General features: G+C 65.4%; 4 protein-coding genes across 6 annotated transcripts; 2 read left to right on the forward strand and 2 right to left on the reverse strand.

Annotated features, from left to right (window-relative positions):
- Positions 1-1,295: 1,295 nt before the first annotated feature.
- METTL27 (methyltransferase like 27) lies at positions 1,296-3,301 on the forward strand. Its single transcript, XM_015881036.2, has 4 exons — positions 1,296-1,540; positions 1,620-1,755; positions 1,827-1,919; positions 2,044-3,301. Exons 1-4 carry the CDS (start codon positions 1,304-1,306, stop codon positions 2,286-2,288), a joined length of 711 nt encoding a protein of 236 aa, XP_015736522.2. The 5' UTR covers positions 1,296-1,303; the 3' UTR covers positions 2,289-3,301.
- A 148-nt stretch (positions 3,302-3,449) lies between these two features.
- LOC107322710 (claudin-4-like) lies at positions 3,450-10,227 on the reverse strand. Of its 3 annotated transcripts, none has more exons than XM_015881037.3 (2): positions 10,018-10,227; positions 3,450-4,316 (listed from the first exon to the last, which is right to left on the reverse strand). In XM_015881037.3, exon 2 carries the CDS (start codon positions 4,308-4,310, stop codon positions 3,666-3,668), a length of 645 nt encoding a protein of 214 aa, XP_015736523.1. In that variant the 5' UTR covers positions 4,311-4,316; positions 10,018-10,227; the 3' UTR covers positions 3,450-3,665. The 3 variants fall into 3 exon arrangements, with proteins under 3 accessions (XP_015736523.1, XP_085378485.1, XP_032304343.1); XM_085522359.1 differs by lacking the exon at positions 10,018-10,227 and adding an exon at positions 9,735-9,911; XM_032448452.2 differs by lacking the exon at positions 10,018-10,227 and adding an exon at positions 9,401-9,534.
- Positions 5,976-7,583, reverse strand: LOC107322708 (claudin-4-like). The gene has a single exon (XM_015881035.3). It carries the CDS (start codon positions 7,464-7,466, stop codon positions 6,672-6,674), a length of 795 nt encoding a protein of 264 aa, XP_015736521.2. The 5' UTR covers positions 7,467-7,583; the 3' UTR covers positions 5,976-6,671.
- Positions 10,228-13,048: 2,821 nt separating the features above from the next.
- Positions 13,049-14,207, forward strand: LOC107322722 (claudin-3). Its single transcript, XM_015881049.3, has one exon. It carries the CDS (start codon positions 13,135-13,137, stop codon positions 13,777-13,779), a length of 645 nt encoding a protein of 214 aa, XP_015736535.2. The 5' UTR covers positions 13,049-13,134; the 3' UTR covers positions 13,780-14,207.
- Positions 14,208-15,284: the final 1,077 nt, after the last annotated feature.

The raw sequence follows: 15,284 nt of genomic DNA on the forward strand, positions 1-15,284 counted from the left end.
GGCTGGCACCAGGGAGCATCTGTCCCCTTGTCCAGCCCCAGGAGTCACTTCCATCCCAGGGCTGAATAACTCCAAGCACCAGGGGGGTGACCAGACCATGGGGTTTATGCGGGATATTTGGGATCAGAGAAGTACAAGCTCAGAGGATGCGTTCAGGGATGCATGAGCAGTGATGCTCCCCGTTCCCACAGCCTCCCACCCCTCGCCCACCTGCACAATCCAGACCTGTCGGGTGCCCACAAAAGCACTGGGGCACATCTCCCTCCATGTCAGGGGCTGCATTCCCGGCTCCTTGGTGCCGGCACCGAGGCCATCCTGCAGCTTGGTTAGCCGGGTTTGGGCCAAAGCCAGCCCAAAGCTGCGGTGCCGTGGGGAGCAGGAGCTGTTTGTACAGCTGTCACTTTGAGGCCACCTCAGGGGCAGCGTGAGGAGCCACGAGGTTTTGCTGAGCGCTGCAGCCCCACGGCTCGGCCAGGCGGGCAGTGCCCGGCGAGGGGCTGAGCGCGGGCGGAGGGCTCCCTCTCGAGGCCCCCGCTCTGCACTGCCCGCGCCCACCCTGCGGGGGAGGGGACACGGGACGGGGTGGGTTGTGCCCCGCGGCTCCGTGCTGTGCCCTTCTGTAGTGTGAGACCTGGAGTGAGTCCAGAGAAGGAGCGGAGCTGTGAGGGCTCGGAGCACACGTCTGATGGAGAGCGGCTGAGGGAGCTGGGATGGGTCAGTGTAGAGCAGGGGAGGCTCAGGGGAGACCTCACAGCTCCCTACAGGTGCCTGAAAGGAGGAGGTGGTGATGGGGGTCAGACTCTGCTCCCAGGTGACAGCGATAGGACGAGAGGTGATGGCATTGAGCTGCTCCTGGGGAGGGTCAGGGTGGATCAGTGGGGATGTGGCACCGGGGTCTTTTCCAGCCCTAATGGCTCTGATCGCTCACAGCTCACACTCCTCCTGGGCCGTGTGACCACACGCCCCGCTCCGTGGGCAGCCAGGGATGTGTGTGTAAGATGCAGAACCTGCCCGGGGCCGGGCAGCTGCTCCGCACCACGGTGTCACCCGTGGCAGCACGGGACAGGACACGTCCTGGCATCAGCAGAGCAACGTGGCCTCGTGCAGGTGGGAGAAGATAAGGACAGCGGTGGGATGGAGCTGCATTGCAGCAGCGGGCCGTGCGCTGCTGACACGAGGTGACCCGTCCCGGCAGCTCGGAGCACGGTCCGTCCCGTCCGTCCCCCCGCCGCTCTCCCCCTCGGCCCGGGGCGGAGCTTTAAGCCGATGGAGCGGGGCGGAGCGGGGCGAGAGGCGGGACGCGATGCAGCTGTCGGCGGGTGTGCGGGAGCGCGTCGCTGCGGTGCATCGTGGTGCGGGGCTGTCGGAGCTGCTGCAGCGATACGACGGCTGGGCCGGGCGCTACGAGCGGGATGTGGCCGCTCTGGATTACCGAGCGCCCTACCTGGCCGTCGCATCGCTCGCATTCGCCTTCCCCTCGCCGCCCGCCGAGGCGCTGGTGCTGGACGTGGCGTGCGGCACCGGGCTCGTAGCGCGGGAGGTAACGGGGCGAGCGGGGCGGGGGGGAGCCGGGCGGCCCGGCCACGCTCCCGTCCTTCCGTCCGTCCCCCGTCCCGCAGCTGCACCGCCGCGGGTTCCGCCGCCTGCACGGCGTGGACGGCAGCGCCGGGATGTTGGAGCTGGCGCGGGGCACCGGGCTGTACGTGCAGCTGCAGCGCTGCGTGCTGGGCCGGGAGCCGCTGCCCGCGCCCGCAGGTAACGGCCGGCACCGGGAGCGGAGCCGCCCCGCGTGCGCCCCGCGGGTGGGTGACGTTTGTGCCCCGCAGGGCGCTACGACGCCGTGACGCTGGTGGGGGCTCTGGGCGAGGGGCAGGTGCCGAGCTCGGCGCTGCCGGAGCTGCTGCGCGTCACCCGGGCAGGTGAGGGAGCGACCCCCCGTGAGCTGCGGAGACGGGAAAGGCCTCGGCCCCGCGTCCCGGTGCCCGGCGGCACCGCGGGGTGACGCGGCGCTGCGGGCGACTGTAACCCACCCGCTGTCGGCAGGGGGCTTCCTGTGCATGACCACCCGCTGCAACCCCTCGAACCGGCGGTACCGGGCTGAGCTGGAGGCCGCGCTGCGGGACCTGGAGCAGAAGGGAGCGTGGCAGCGCGTGCTGGAGCAAGAGGTGCCGCGCTGGGAACGGGCCACCTCCGAGGAGGAGGAGGAGAACGGCCCGGGCAGCGGTTACATCTCTGGCGTGATCTACATCTACCGCAAGTGCCCCGTCCCGCCCCCCGAGTTGGGCTGAGACACTCGGAAGGGGCCCGGCGCGGTGCCTGGTGCTGGGTCACCCCGCGGGCGTCCCCCCCGTACCACCCTCCTGGCACCAGGTTCAAACACCAGGGCTCCTTCCCAGCACCTCCGTTCCTGTCCCCGCTGTGACACCCCTGCAGAGCCAGCCCTGTGTCCTCGCGGTGCCCACCTCCTTCACCGCCTGGATCCTGCCCCATCACCTTGTTCCAGACCCCAGCTCCACACCTGGGGGTTTCCCATGGCCACGTCCTGCAGTGATCCCCCCCCCCCATGCCCTGCAAACCGAGGTGACAGAGACTGACCACACCAGGAGCAGTGTGACAGCACAACGCCCGCCCAGGGAAGTTTCCAAGCACCGTCAGCCTTTTATCCCATCTGCTTAAGCCCTTATTTTCCTATGGCTTTGTAGCTAATGGGCTGGGTGGGAAATGAACCTGGAAGAGGCTTCAGGGTGGCTGTTCCCCACCCTGGAGCCGCCCGGCATCTCCTGCCCATCCTGTTCCCTGCTCCCCTCTGTGCTGCCTCCAGCCTTTCCTCCTCCACTGCTTCCTTGGGAAGTTTTTTACCCAAATCTCGCACTGGAATCTTTTTGTTTTCCTTCCCGCAGACCTGCTGCTGCTTGTCGCATTCCCATGGATGTGAGGAGCATCCATGTGATTTCCTCTCGCTGCAGCTCAGCCCCTTGGAGCAGTGGCTCAGCAGCTGTCGGGGCACACAGCCCTTCATGCCCACCTCGGTGCCACCACTGCAGGAGCTGAGCCCACAGCTTTGGGGCATCCCAGCACCCCATGCTGGATGTGCCGAATGCATTTTGTCTGCAGCACACGTCATCCCCCCTGACTCTGGTGTGCATTGTGTCCCCATGTCCTGGTGCTGTGGTACCAGCCCCCTCCTCCCCTCAGTGCCACTGTCCCTTTGTCCCCAGCACTGCCCCTGAGCTAAGTGGCCAGGAGCCTTGGCTGTCCCTGCCCTGTGCTTGGCTAATGAATAAACCCCATGTGCACTGTGTGATTGGGGTGTGTGATTCCTGTTTGCAGAGCTGTCCTGTGGGGTGGTGAGGTGGCACAGGGACATGGTGGGAGATGGCACAGCAACACAGGGGTGTGGGAGACATTGGAAGTGTCACAACACAGCTTCAAAACGAGCCCAGGCAGCCTTAGTGGCACCAAGACCTTTATAGAGCTGGGAGCAGCAGCAGTGCCCCAGGAGGGCAGCAGGACGGGGCCACACACTGTCACCAGCCTGTGGGAAGGACAAAGCAGGGGGGGACACAGCTGGCATGGGGACACGGTGTGCAGGCAGGGGATGTGGGACGTCAGGGGGATAGGGACCGTGTTGGTGTGCCCATGGGCCGGTGCCCAGCTGGGGCAGCTCACACGTAGTCCTTCATGGGGTAGCCCATGGGGCCACAGCCCTTCACCGCACGGTATGACTTGGGGTAGTGGTCCTGCTCCACGGGTGGCCCCGAGCAGCACAGGATACCCCCACCCAGCAGCTGCAGGGCACTGGAGGCCCACCCAATGTACAGGGCAGCCCCCAGCTCTCTCTTGAGGGCCTCGGGCACCATGGGGTTGTAGAAGTTGGTGACGATGCTGTTGGCAGACCAGGAGACGGGGATGAGCAGCACGATGCCGGCCAGCACGAAGATGGCCCCCGCCACGATGGAAACGCGGCCCTTGGAGCTCTTGTCCTCCATGCAGCGCGTGCAGTCGGCCCCTGAGATGGCGGTGAGGAGGCCGAGGAAAGCCACGATGATGGAGGTGACCACCAACGCGCGGGCGGCCTGCAGGTCGGAGGTGAGGTCCAGCAGGGAGTCGTACGCCTTGCACTGCATCTGCCCCGTGCTCTCGTAGACGCAGTTCATCCACAGCCCTTCCCAGAAGACCTGGGCCACCACGATGTTGTAACCGATGAAGGCCGTCACCTTCCACATGGGCAGCGCGCAGGTGAGGATGGAGCCCAGCCAGCCCAGCACGGCCAGCACCAGCCCACCCAGCTGCATCGACATCGTCGCCATCAGCACCTGCGGGGACAGGCACAGCCATCACATCACACACGTGGGCACCGAGCTGCTCTCAGCTTCTGCATGGAGGCATCCCACGGCCATCCAGATGGGAATGGCTGCAGGATGCAGGGGGATGTGTCATGCATGGGGCATTGCTGCAGGGCACCATGGGGACCTGTCCTGCACTGAGCTCCCATGTCCAGAGGAGGCTGAGCTGCAGGAGCCCCAGCAAATCATGTTTTCACCCACGGTGTCCCAGCAGCACAGGGCGCTCCTCCCGGCTGCCCCAGGCTGCACTCTGCCCTTGGTGGCTGTGCTGCAGCACTCTTTGGACCCTTTGGGTTTCCTGTCTGGGACGCTGGGAATGGGCACGAGCCCAGGTCTGCCTGCAATACCAGCTGCAGGGCTCAGCACTTTCAGCGATACCGGCTCCTCGTCCTTTAGAGAAGCAGCACCGGGAGCATGTTTGACAAACCAAGGCCGGTCTGGCCCTCCCAGGGCACTACAGACAGGGCCAATGCAGATGTAGGGTGCTGCTCTGGGATGGGGAACTCTGGGGAACCAACTGCAGCACCACACCATGACTGCAGGCTCATCTCAAGTCACTGCACAGCCCCATACAGAGCAGACCCCACGGCAACCTATGAGGGGCCAGGACTCACACTTGACAACTGGGAGCAGCTGAGTTTTTATGGCCCTGGTGTGGCAGTGGGTATCGGCTGTGCCTGGCACACCCTGCAGCTGTTCCAGGTTTCACCACAGTTTTCCTGCTCCCAGTTTCGGTTTCTGTGGCCTCTCCTGCCCAGCTGTGCCCCTGCTCCATCCCTGCACCTCTCACACATTGGCATTGCACTGTGCTCAGTGTTAGGGCCAATAACAATGTCCTCTCAGGAGAAGAAAGGGGCCAGGGCTGGGATGGTGGACAGCCACCCCCAGTGCCATATAGCCATAAGGACATGGTTAGGGTGTCCTCACTGGGGACAGGCAGTGACAAAGTGGATCCCAGCACAGAGCCAGAGCATCAGTCTCCTGCTGCAGACCATCCGTCACCATTCCCAACACATTTGGGCTGCCCACTTCCATCCCCATCCCAGCAAAGTCCAAAGTCCCCATTGAGCACCAGAGCCACACAGTCCATGTCCTCTGCCCCACACTGGGCACGGTGTGCTGTCCCCGTGTGCCCCAAGGTGCCACAAAGGACATTCCCAGGGCTGGCCACACACCGGATGTGCAGTGGCACAGGTCCAAGGCCAGAAGGCAGATAGGCAAAGCACTGCTGTCACCCACACCAGCCCCGAGGTGCTTCCAAGCAGCCCCGGGGCGTCCCAACCCATCCCAACACCCCGCGTCCTGCCGGCGCCCGCCTCTCCTTCCTGCTCGGTACAGCCGGTCAGACAGGAGCAGCGTGGGGCGATGGCCCCAGTGCCCGGGGCTCTGTGATAGCGTGGGGTGGCCTCAGTGCTGTGAAGGCATCTCACTGCTGAACCGCCCGCTGTCACCTCCCCAGGGGCGGGGGGGGAGCACGGCTGTGGTAGGGCCGGGGGTGGGGAGCAGGGGGTGGGAGGCTGGGGCTGTCCCCCCAGATTTGGGATGTTTCACGCTGGTGTTCCCAGACACAGCATGGAACCCACAGGTTACCCCATCACCGAGGCCATCAGATAAAGACAACGGAGCACATGGGTGCGGCACTGTCATTTAATGCGGGATGGCTGCAGCGTGGGGTCGGGTGCTGCCACACCGGGGGTACCGCGAGTCCCCCGGCTGCTCCTGCCCCACTGATGGAAGAAGCGCAGCGCAGAGCCCGGTGCCGCCTCCCCGACCGGTTCTCCCAGCCCAGCCGCTGCCTTCCCACTCCCAGGATAATGATACCCGCGCCCCGGCGAGCTGCCGAGAGAAATCCTAAGTGCGTACAGCCAGGCGAGATCGCCGAAAGTAGGTCAGAGGAAGAACTGGGGGCACGGAGGGGGGAGAGCACCAAACGTCCCTCGAGATCGCACTGTGTGCCACGGAGACACGGCGTCCCCTGGGACAGACTCGAGGGGCATCTCCCGGGGACTCCCCCCATCCTCCGCGGCGGCGTTTGGGCGAGTCGGAGCCGCACGGAGCCGCGTGTCACCGGTGGGACAACGGACAACGCCCGGCGCATCCAGAGTCCCGGCCCAGCACCCCCGGCCCCAACGAGGACACGCCGCGGGTGCCCCGAGCTGTCGGGCGGGCAGCCAGGACGGCAGCGCGCTGTTCCCATCCCAGCAGGATTAAAGAACCAGCTCCAATCCCTGTGAACAAAGGCGGCTCTGTCCGCACCCCCCCCTCGCTCCATCCCCTCCGCAGCTCCCCGGCCCCAGACCCGCTCCCCGCGGGGCATCCTCGGCCCTACACGTAGTTACTGGCCGGCAGCGAGCGCGCCGCGCTGTACTTGGCGGAGTAGGGCTTGTCTCCGCGCGGCGGGCAGGTGCAGCACAGCATGGCCCCCCCCAGCAGCAGCAGCGCCGAGGCCGCCCAGCCCACGTAGAGCGACGAGCCCAGCTCCCTCTTCTGGGAGTCGGCCACCAGCGGGTCGTAGAAGTCCCGAATGATGGCGTTGGCCGACCAGCAGATGGGGATGAGGATGAGGACGCCGGCGACGATGAAGGTGATGCCGGAGAGGATCATCACCTTGGCTTTGGCCGTCTCGTCCTCCACGCAGGTGGTGCATTTGCCGCCGGCGATGGCGAGCAGCGTGCCCAGCACGGCCAGCACGATGGCCACCACCAGCAGCGCGCGGGCGGCCTGCAGGTCCTGCGGCAGGGCCAGCATGGAGTCGTACACCCGGCACTGCATCTGCCCCGTGCTCTGCACCACGCAGTTCATCCACAGCCCTTCCCAGATGATCTGAGCCACCACGATGTTGTTGCCCACGAAGGCGGTTTCGCGCCACATGGGCAGCGCGCAGCACAGGATGGACGCCAGCCAGCCGATGACGGACAGGGCGATGCCCAGCACCTGCAGCCCCATGGAGGCCATCGCTCCCTCCACGCAGTGCCGCCCGCCGGGACCATGCCGGGCGTTATATGCCCTCGCTGAGGGAGGAGCTCCGCCGTCCCAGCACCGGACGGAGGGGAAGAACCAGTTTCCCAGGATTCCTCCGCTGGCGTTTCTCCCCACGGCCATGGGGCCATGGCAGCCCATCGCTGCTCCCACGGGCCGTGCAGGGATGGGATGAGGCCACCCAGGAGCAGCATCGCAGCCACACGCTGCCCGCAGGCACGAGACGCCTGGATTGAGCCCAGCTCAGGGTGCTGGGGGACAGCGGTGCCATCCGGGATGGGAATTGCTCCAGCATCGCTCCCAGCACCTCCTCCATGACCTGCATGGATGCCTCCATGCTTCTCTACCTCAGTTTCCTCCCCGTAGCTCCTGCCCTTGCCTCCATGGGCCCATGCCAGCCCCGTGCTGGGCTCCATGCCGGCAGGGCACAAGCACCTCTTGTTTGTTCCCTGGCACGGTACGAGCGCTTCCCATCCCTCCATTCGGCCTCGGGCAGGAGGCACCTCCCCACTGAGCCTCACAAACTGGTTGGAGCTGCCACGGAACAGAGACAGCACTGCTCAGAGCGGGCAGGGGGAGCCCCCAGCCCAGCAGCCCCTCACACATTCACGCCTCCCTCAGTAAACCCCCCAGGATGCACATAGAGCAGCACAGAGCCAGACGGAGCAAAAGGGCAGACATTGCACCACTTCCCCCCCAGCTTAATCTCTGGGAATGATAGCAGGGCCCGGGGTTATCTCGGTTTCCCAAGCACGCAGACGCGGGTGGATAAGGTATCAGGGAAACCCTGTGGGGTCAGAAGGGCCAGCCCCCACCAGGCACTGCATCCTCACACCTGCTGGTGAAACTTGACAGCACCTTGCTGATATGATTAATTGCTAATTAATTGCTAATTGTTCATTGTGATGGGCTCTGGAGCTGCCTCTGAGCACACCAAGTGTCTCTGGGCACAGAGGAGGCTCCTGCTCCAACACAGACCATGGGCCTGGGGTGGCTGCAGCTCCACGATCCATGCATGGTCCATGCTACAAGGATGACACCAGTGTCCAGCCAGGCCAGACAATGGGGACACTCAGGTCTTGCTGCAGCCCTCCCTGCTGGCTGTCTGGGGCAGACACCATCTGCCAAGGTGCTCCCTCAATCCATCCATCCACACCCGTGGAGCACCCACATTGCTGGCATACCAGCGTGCCCACCATGGAGCCAAAGTGCATTCAGGGCTCCCTGTAATCAGCGGGGCGGCGGCAGGGACCCATTTACCCCACAGCATCCCCTGCCTGGGGCAGCCCCATAGGGAGGCAGCACCAGGGCTGACCCTGCCCCAGGCTGGATGTGGTTTGGGCTCGCAGCCGGCTGCGCCAACCACACTGTCATTTGGGGTTGCAGCAGGCGTGTGCACACGTGTGTACAGCTCCATAGGAAAAGCCCAGCCCTGTGTAGGCCGCATCCCTGCAGGGCTCGGGGCCGTGCCTGGGTCTGAGGACAAACAGCAAGGTGGGAGCAAGGCACGGCCATGCACTGTGCAGCAATGTCAGAGCCACAGCAGGTGCCAGCACGGCTGTCTGACAGCCAATGACCATAACTAAAGCCAAAATGTGACACATCCTCCAAGCGGTGCCTGACATGGAGAAGCAGCCGTCGTGCCCTTCCCATGACCCCCAGGCAGCCCGTGTCCCAGCACTGCCACAGACACAGGGCTCGGCAGGGAGCAGTGCAGTGACAGCAGCATCGCACGGAGCTGAAGGATTCACAGTGCACAGCAGGAGCCCCTCCACACCAAAACGGGGGGCTCACCCCACCCCAAGGCCCTTGTCACAGTGGAACGGGGCCATGCCACAGCCCCACAGCCCCACAGCCCCACAGCCAGGTGCTGAGCCCACCTCTGGGCAGTCACTGCTCACCACGATGCTCAGCACCACAGGGTCACGGACAGACCTGTGCCAGACCTGACCTTGTGCCGCACCAAGGACACCAGCGGGGACAGTGCTGGCAGGTGTCCCCACATCAGACACTGACAGCGTTTCCCCTCTCCCTCAACCCCACATTCTGTCCAAGCAAACAGCCGCACTGTGTACCTTGAGGTCCCAACGGGGCGAGCAGAGGGAGCCGGGTTTGGAGCAGGGGCTGTGCTGGAGCCGGCGCAGCACTGAGTAGCCTCTCCCCGCGGCGCACACGGGGATTAGTTACCCACAGTCCTTGGAGACTCAATGTTCCCGAAAAGTTTGTGCCTGACATAAACCCCCCTGACCGGCTGAAATGTGCACACTAAGGTTGTTTTTCTCTACCTGAAAGCAAAGGTTTCCAGACTCAGCCAAGAGCCCGTGGAAAGGGCTGTGCAAAGGAACCGCTGCCAGGAGCGGGAGCTTTAGCCTCGAGTCACCGAGAGAACAAACCCCCCTATCCACTTACTGAGCAAAAAGCAGCTTCAAACGGGCCAAAGCGCTGCTAAGCCAAAGGGACGTGAGAGCCCGCAGCCACATCCCGGGCAGGTGCCACGTCGGACGCGATGTGAGGGGTCCGTGTGCGGGGGTCGGCACCGCAGCGAACGCCGGGCCCGCTCCGAGCCCCGCGGGGTGGGGGTGCCCCGGGCACGGCGCGATGCGGGGCGCACCGCCATCCCCTGCCGGGCCCCGCAGCGCTGTCCCCGCCCCGCCGTCAGACAGAGCTGCCATTGATGCCGGAGCCGCCTTACCTGCTCCTCGCCGCCGCCAAAGGGGCTTCAACAATGCACGTCTGTGTGCCCTGGCCGGGGCAGATCGACGGCCCCGCGCCTGAAATATAAGCACCGAGCCGCGCTCACCCCGCTGCCCTGGGGGGAACAGGCGCCGGCCGGGCCGCGACCGCAACCACGGGGGAACATCCCACACCCCGCAACACGCACGTGAGCGGGACGCGGCCCCGCGGTGCCCGGGGCGGTTTCTGCTGGTGCTGCTGTGCCGTCACCAGCCCCGGGGCAGCCGGTACCACGAAGGGCACGTGTGGATGGGGACCGGGATGGAGACGGGACGGGGATGGGAACAGGGACGGGGTGGAGGTGGGGATGGGGATGGGGATGGGGTCACCACGGTGGCTGTCCTCATGCAGGTGCTCATGGAGAAGGGCCACCAGCACGGCAGGGCTCACACACCCCTCGGGTTTGGACCCATCCACGTGTCATCGTGTGGCCTCTCTGGTCCCATCACTGGGAGTGCTGCTCCCCATCCCTTCCGAGCTTCAAGGGGGCAGCTTCACCGGGGGGCACATGGGACCCCCACAGACCTGCCACCCCCGTGGCCGTTTCGGGTAAACACCATCAGGCCTCGTCCCTCACCACAGGAATGTGTCCCAAAGCGTGCGGCAGCCGGCACCCCGAAACCACGGTCATTTGCCCCTTCCTCTGCTGTGAGTCAGGCAGCTGCTGCTGCCCCGGGCCGGCGTGCAACCAGCCCTGTACTTTGGGCAATTTGGGATGATGGGGTGGGGAGGCGGCGCGGCGCGTGGGGCTGATTGCAGGGCAGCCGTCACCCCGCTCCTGTGCCGCTGCCCCACAGCGCTGAATGGGACAGCCCCTGCCCCAGGACCTTCCCTGCCCCTGTGTGTGTGTGTGTGTGTGTGTGTGTGCACCCATCTGCGTGTGCTTTCATTCCTCTTCTGTCTGTGCTGCCGTATGTGTGAGCCTCTGTCTGCTCTCAGTCGTACCGGTGAGTGTGTCTGCTTGTGCACATCCCCCACGGGTACCCCGCTGTGTGTGTGTGCACACAGCCATGTCTGCAGCTGCTGTGTATGTGTGTGTGTGTGTGTGTGTGTGTGCACCTGTGCCTTTCCCTTTGTCTGACCGTGTCTCTGTGCTCTTTGTGCCTGTGAGCACCTGTGTGTGATGCTCTGCGCATGTGTGCACCTGTGCACCTGTGCCTTTCCCCGTGTGTGTCCGTGCATCCCAGCCAGCAGGGGGGGTTTATGTGTGTGTGTGTGTGTGTGTGTGCAGTGTCTGCTGTGCACACAGTGTCTGTGCACCCCGAAGTTCACTCTGCCCCAGCTCCATCCTTGGGATGGCTTTGCACACCCCCCAGCAGCACCTCACCTGGTGTGAGCCTTTGGGGTGTTGCTTGCACAGGGACCCCACGGGACCCCCATGTGCCCACCAACCCCATGGGCTGCTGTAGGGTGGCAGGGTGCCACAGGGAGCCGGGGCTGGGCATGGGGTGCTGCAGTGCAGTGCAGTGCTGGATGCACCCAGACCAAGGATGTGGGGGTGCCATGGAGCAGCAGGAGCTGATCCAGCACAGTGGGAGTGTCTGGGTGCTGCAGGGCACGGCTGGGTGGGGGCCTCCCTCCATTGAGGGGCTGAGCAGGGGGGCTCCAGCCACGGTTCTGCCACCGTGTTCTCGTGTAGTTAATGAGTTGTAGGGGAGCCCTCAGCAACGGCAGGGAACAGGCTGCAGCACGCCTGCAGGCACTCGTCAGCCGAGAGCAGGGGGCGAATGCATTCCTGGGGTGGGGGCTGAAATACCTGCAGCGCTCTGGCCGTGCAGAGCTGGGGGGGGATGGCTGCACACAGCAACACCCTGCTGGCTCAGGGGGCTCAATGGGGGGACTCTGCCCCCCAGGATGGGATCCCTCGCGGGGTCGGCTCACACAAGCTTTGTTTTTCCTTCTCCAGCTGCCACTGAGCCGGGCGGACTGGGTGACACTGCGGGAGCATTACGTGCTCTGTCTGCTTCCTTCAAGGACAAAATATGTGAGCACAATGAGTAAAGACATTTATCACCTGGTCGGGGATTCCCGTAGACACACCCAGCACTGTACGTCCCATAGGAGGGAACAGGGAGGGGAGGGGGGGCCAGGAAGAAGGGGACAGGAGGAGAAACGAGGAGACAGGAGGGGACAGGAGGGGACAGGTGGGTGTGGGTGGGCTGGGGGCTGTGTGGGTTGGGGGGCTGTGCAGGGCCAGCAGCACGGAGCACATCATGGCGAGGTGAAGGGGCTGCACTTTGCACGGTGATGCAAAGGTGCCCGAGTGCTCCCTGCTCTCGCTGAGCCACGGCGAGATAAGGAGCAATCTGTGAGCGGATAAAAATACCGACAAGGCCGTAATCTTAAATAAACTGCCTTTCTTTTGGACACTATGTTAAACGTGAGATCTGATAAAGCACTCCAGAAATACAACAGGCTGTGACCTACAGCATCCCTGCTGGAAGGGCCGGGCCGTGAGGCTTTGGGCTCCCACCGACCCGTGCTGTTCTGCACTGTGTTGTGTTGCTCTGTGCCTGGCGGGGGGTTCAGCCCCATCCCTGGACACCTCCAGCACCACCGGTGTGAAGCTGAGGGGTCCTCGGCTCTCACTGCTTCCTATAGGGAAGGCTGGAGGGGTCAGCGTTGGTGTGGGCTCCCTGGGGGGCACTGAGGTGCAGGTGGGCAGCAGGGCACACAGCAAGACAAGAGCTGGGCAGCCTCCAGCCGTGCACCGCAGCCCTCCATGTAACCAGGCTGTGACGATGGCACCCATCCCACCCCACGCCCCGAAACCAGCCCTGTGCTGCGGTGGCCATCTCAGGTGGCTGCTCCCCCCCCTTCCTTCCACTGCGCCATCTCCGCAAACAAAGGGGAGGGTGTGGGACAAGGCGACGGAGCCAGTGGAGAGGAGAGTCCAGCGACAAACCCCACCCCGGGCGGGCATTGAGCGAGCACAGCCCGGCCCCGGCCCCGCCAGCCCTTATAAGCACAGGTGCACCCAGGTGTAAGCTGATCCCCACGGCTGCGGCGGCGAGCGGAGCACGGGGTGGTTGCGGTCAGTGGGTTCCTCTCTGCCATCGCCCGGGAGCCGGACACCATGTCTATGGGGCTGGAGATCGGAGGGGTGGCCCTGTCGGTGCTGGGCTGGTTGTGCAGCATCATCTGCTGCGCGCTGCCCATGTGGAGGGTGACGGCCTTCATCGGCAACAACATCGTGACGGCGCAGATCATCTGGGAAGGGCTGTGGATGAACTGCGTGGTGCAGAGCACGGGGCAGATGCAGTGCAAGGTGTACGACTCCATGCTGGCCCTGCCGCAGGACCTGCAGGCCGCCCGCGCGCTGCTGGTGGTGGCCATCGTGCTGGCCGTGCTGGGCCTGATGGTGGCCATCGTGGGCGCCCAGTGCACGCGCTGCGTGGAGGACGAGACCACCAAGGCCAAGATCACCATCGTCTCCGGCGTCATCTTCCTGCTCTCCGGCATCATGACCCTCATCCCCGTCTCCTGGTCGGCCAACACCATCATCCGGGACTTCTACAACCCGCTGGTGATCGACGCACAGAAGCGGGAGCTGGGCACGTCCCTCTACGTGGGCTGGGCGGCCTCGGCTCTGCTGCTCTTCGGGGGGGCCCTGCTGTGCTGCTCCTGCCCCCCCAAAGACGAGAGGTACGCGCCCAGCAAGGTGGCTTACTCCGCCCCGCGCTCCGCCGTTACCAGCTATGACAAGAGGAACTATGTGTGAGCCCCCGCGCCCCCCCCCCGGCCCAGCCCTTCCTGGAGCTCGGCCGCCCCCATTTCCAGCCCCACCGCCACAACCGGCACCGCCGGGGACCCTCCGCCCCGCGGGCCGGGGAGAGAGCGCCTGTCCCTGAGGGTGACCGGCCCCGGTGGGAGCGGGCAGGGGAGCGGCGGGGGGGGCGATGGGACAGGAGCCGGGTCAGGGCCGGGCAGTGCCGGGCGGGCGGCTGTGTCAATAGCGATGGTTTCATGTAAACAGAGCCGGTTTCGGGTTGCCAGGAGAGCTGCGAGCGGCAGCGCCACGAGGAAGCTGCGCTCCGTGCCCCCCCGCCCTGCCCCGCCGGTCCCCCCCCGCCGGCCGGGCACCTTCTCTCCCTGTTACGCGTGGTCTGTACAAGTTACATTTGTCAATAAACGAGTCCTGTTTTGGTATCCATGTGTCCTTGGGCCCCTCGACACAACGGGGGGGACAGAGGGTGAGATCCAGCTGGGGAGGTGACGGGTTGTACCCACGAGAAGGCGGCGTGGGGCAGATGAGCATCGTGAGCTGACGCCAGCCCTGCAGCCTCAATGGGAACACACTGCAGCGCAGAGGAGCCCCCCGTCCCTCCCAGGTGGGGGATGAGCACGGAGCCGGCCCCACGCACGGAGCGGGGCGGGGCTGACCCCGACGGCACCGGATTGAGGACGGGCATCCCCGCACCTTTCCCACCTGACCCCCCTCGGCTCCTTCCCCATCTGCCCCCTCCCAGCCCCACACCGGGGGGGCTCCGGGCCGCAGGATCGCAGTGGCTGCCCGGCTGCCGTCCGTCCGTGGGCACTCCCTGCCGCTCGGTACAAAGTCTGGCTCTTTCCCCCCCGTAAAGTCAGGGGCGAGGCCGCATTGCACAACGCCCGCACCGCCTGTTCCCGGCCCGGCAGCGCGGTGCGGCTCTGCCCGGCGCCGGGCGGCCCCCGCCTTCCCGGCACGCTCCATCGGGCACGGACAAAGCCGCAGGTGCGTCGCCGTGTCCCGTTCTCCCCTTCCCGGCCCCCGAGGCCGCTTCGCAACCGCCGTCACAAACTCGCAGCCGGGGGGCAGAGCTCGGCAGCTGCTCCGGCCGCTCCCCGCTGCCCGGCCCCGCGGGCGGCTCGATGCCGGCAGGTCTGAATGGGGGGGCGGCTCATGTTCCCCCCCGCCCCGCACACATGGCCGCCCCGATAAGGATCAGCAGCGATGCTGGGGCCGCCCTGGGGCTCCCGGGGACGCGGGTCCCGCCCCGGCCCCGCACACAGGTGACCTTGGTGCCAGCCCAGCACAAGGAGAACATTGAGAGCTGCGGCCCTGCCCCCCCCCGCTGGCAGAGCAGCGCACGGAGCAAAGCACAGCACCGAGTGCCAAAGAGGGACCCGGAGCCATCGTAGTGCTGGGGGCTGCTCCTGTGCCGGGCTGGCAGAGCACTGCGGCCTAAACATGGCAACACAGGGCAGCAGAGCACTGCGGGGGGGGGCAGAAGTTGGGGCAGAGCC

Source organism: Coturnix japonica, chromosome 22, assembly GCF_054131305.1.
Source record: "Coturnix japonica strain WE chromosome 22, WE-NBRP24, whole genome shotgun sequence".
NCBI lineage: Eukaryota > Metazoa > Chordata > Aves > Galliformes > Phasianidae > Coturnix > Coturnix japonica.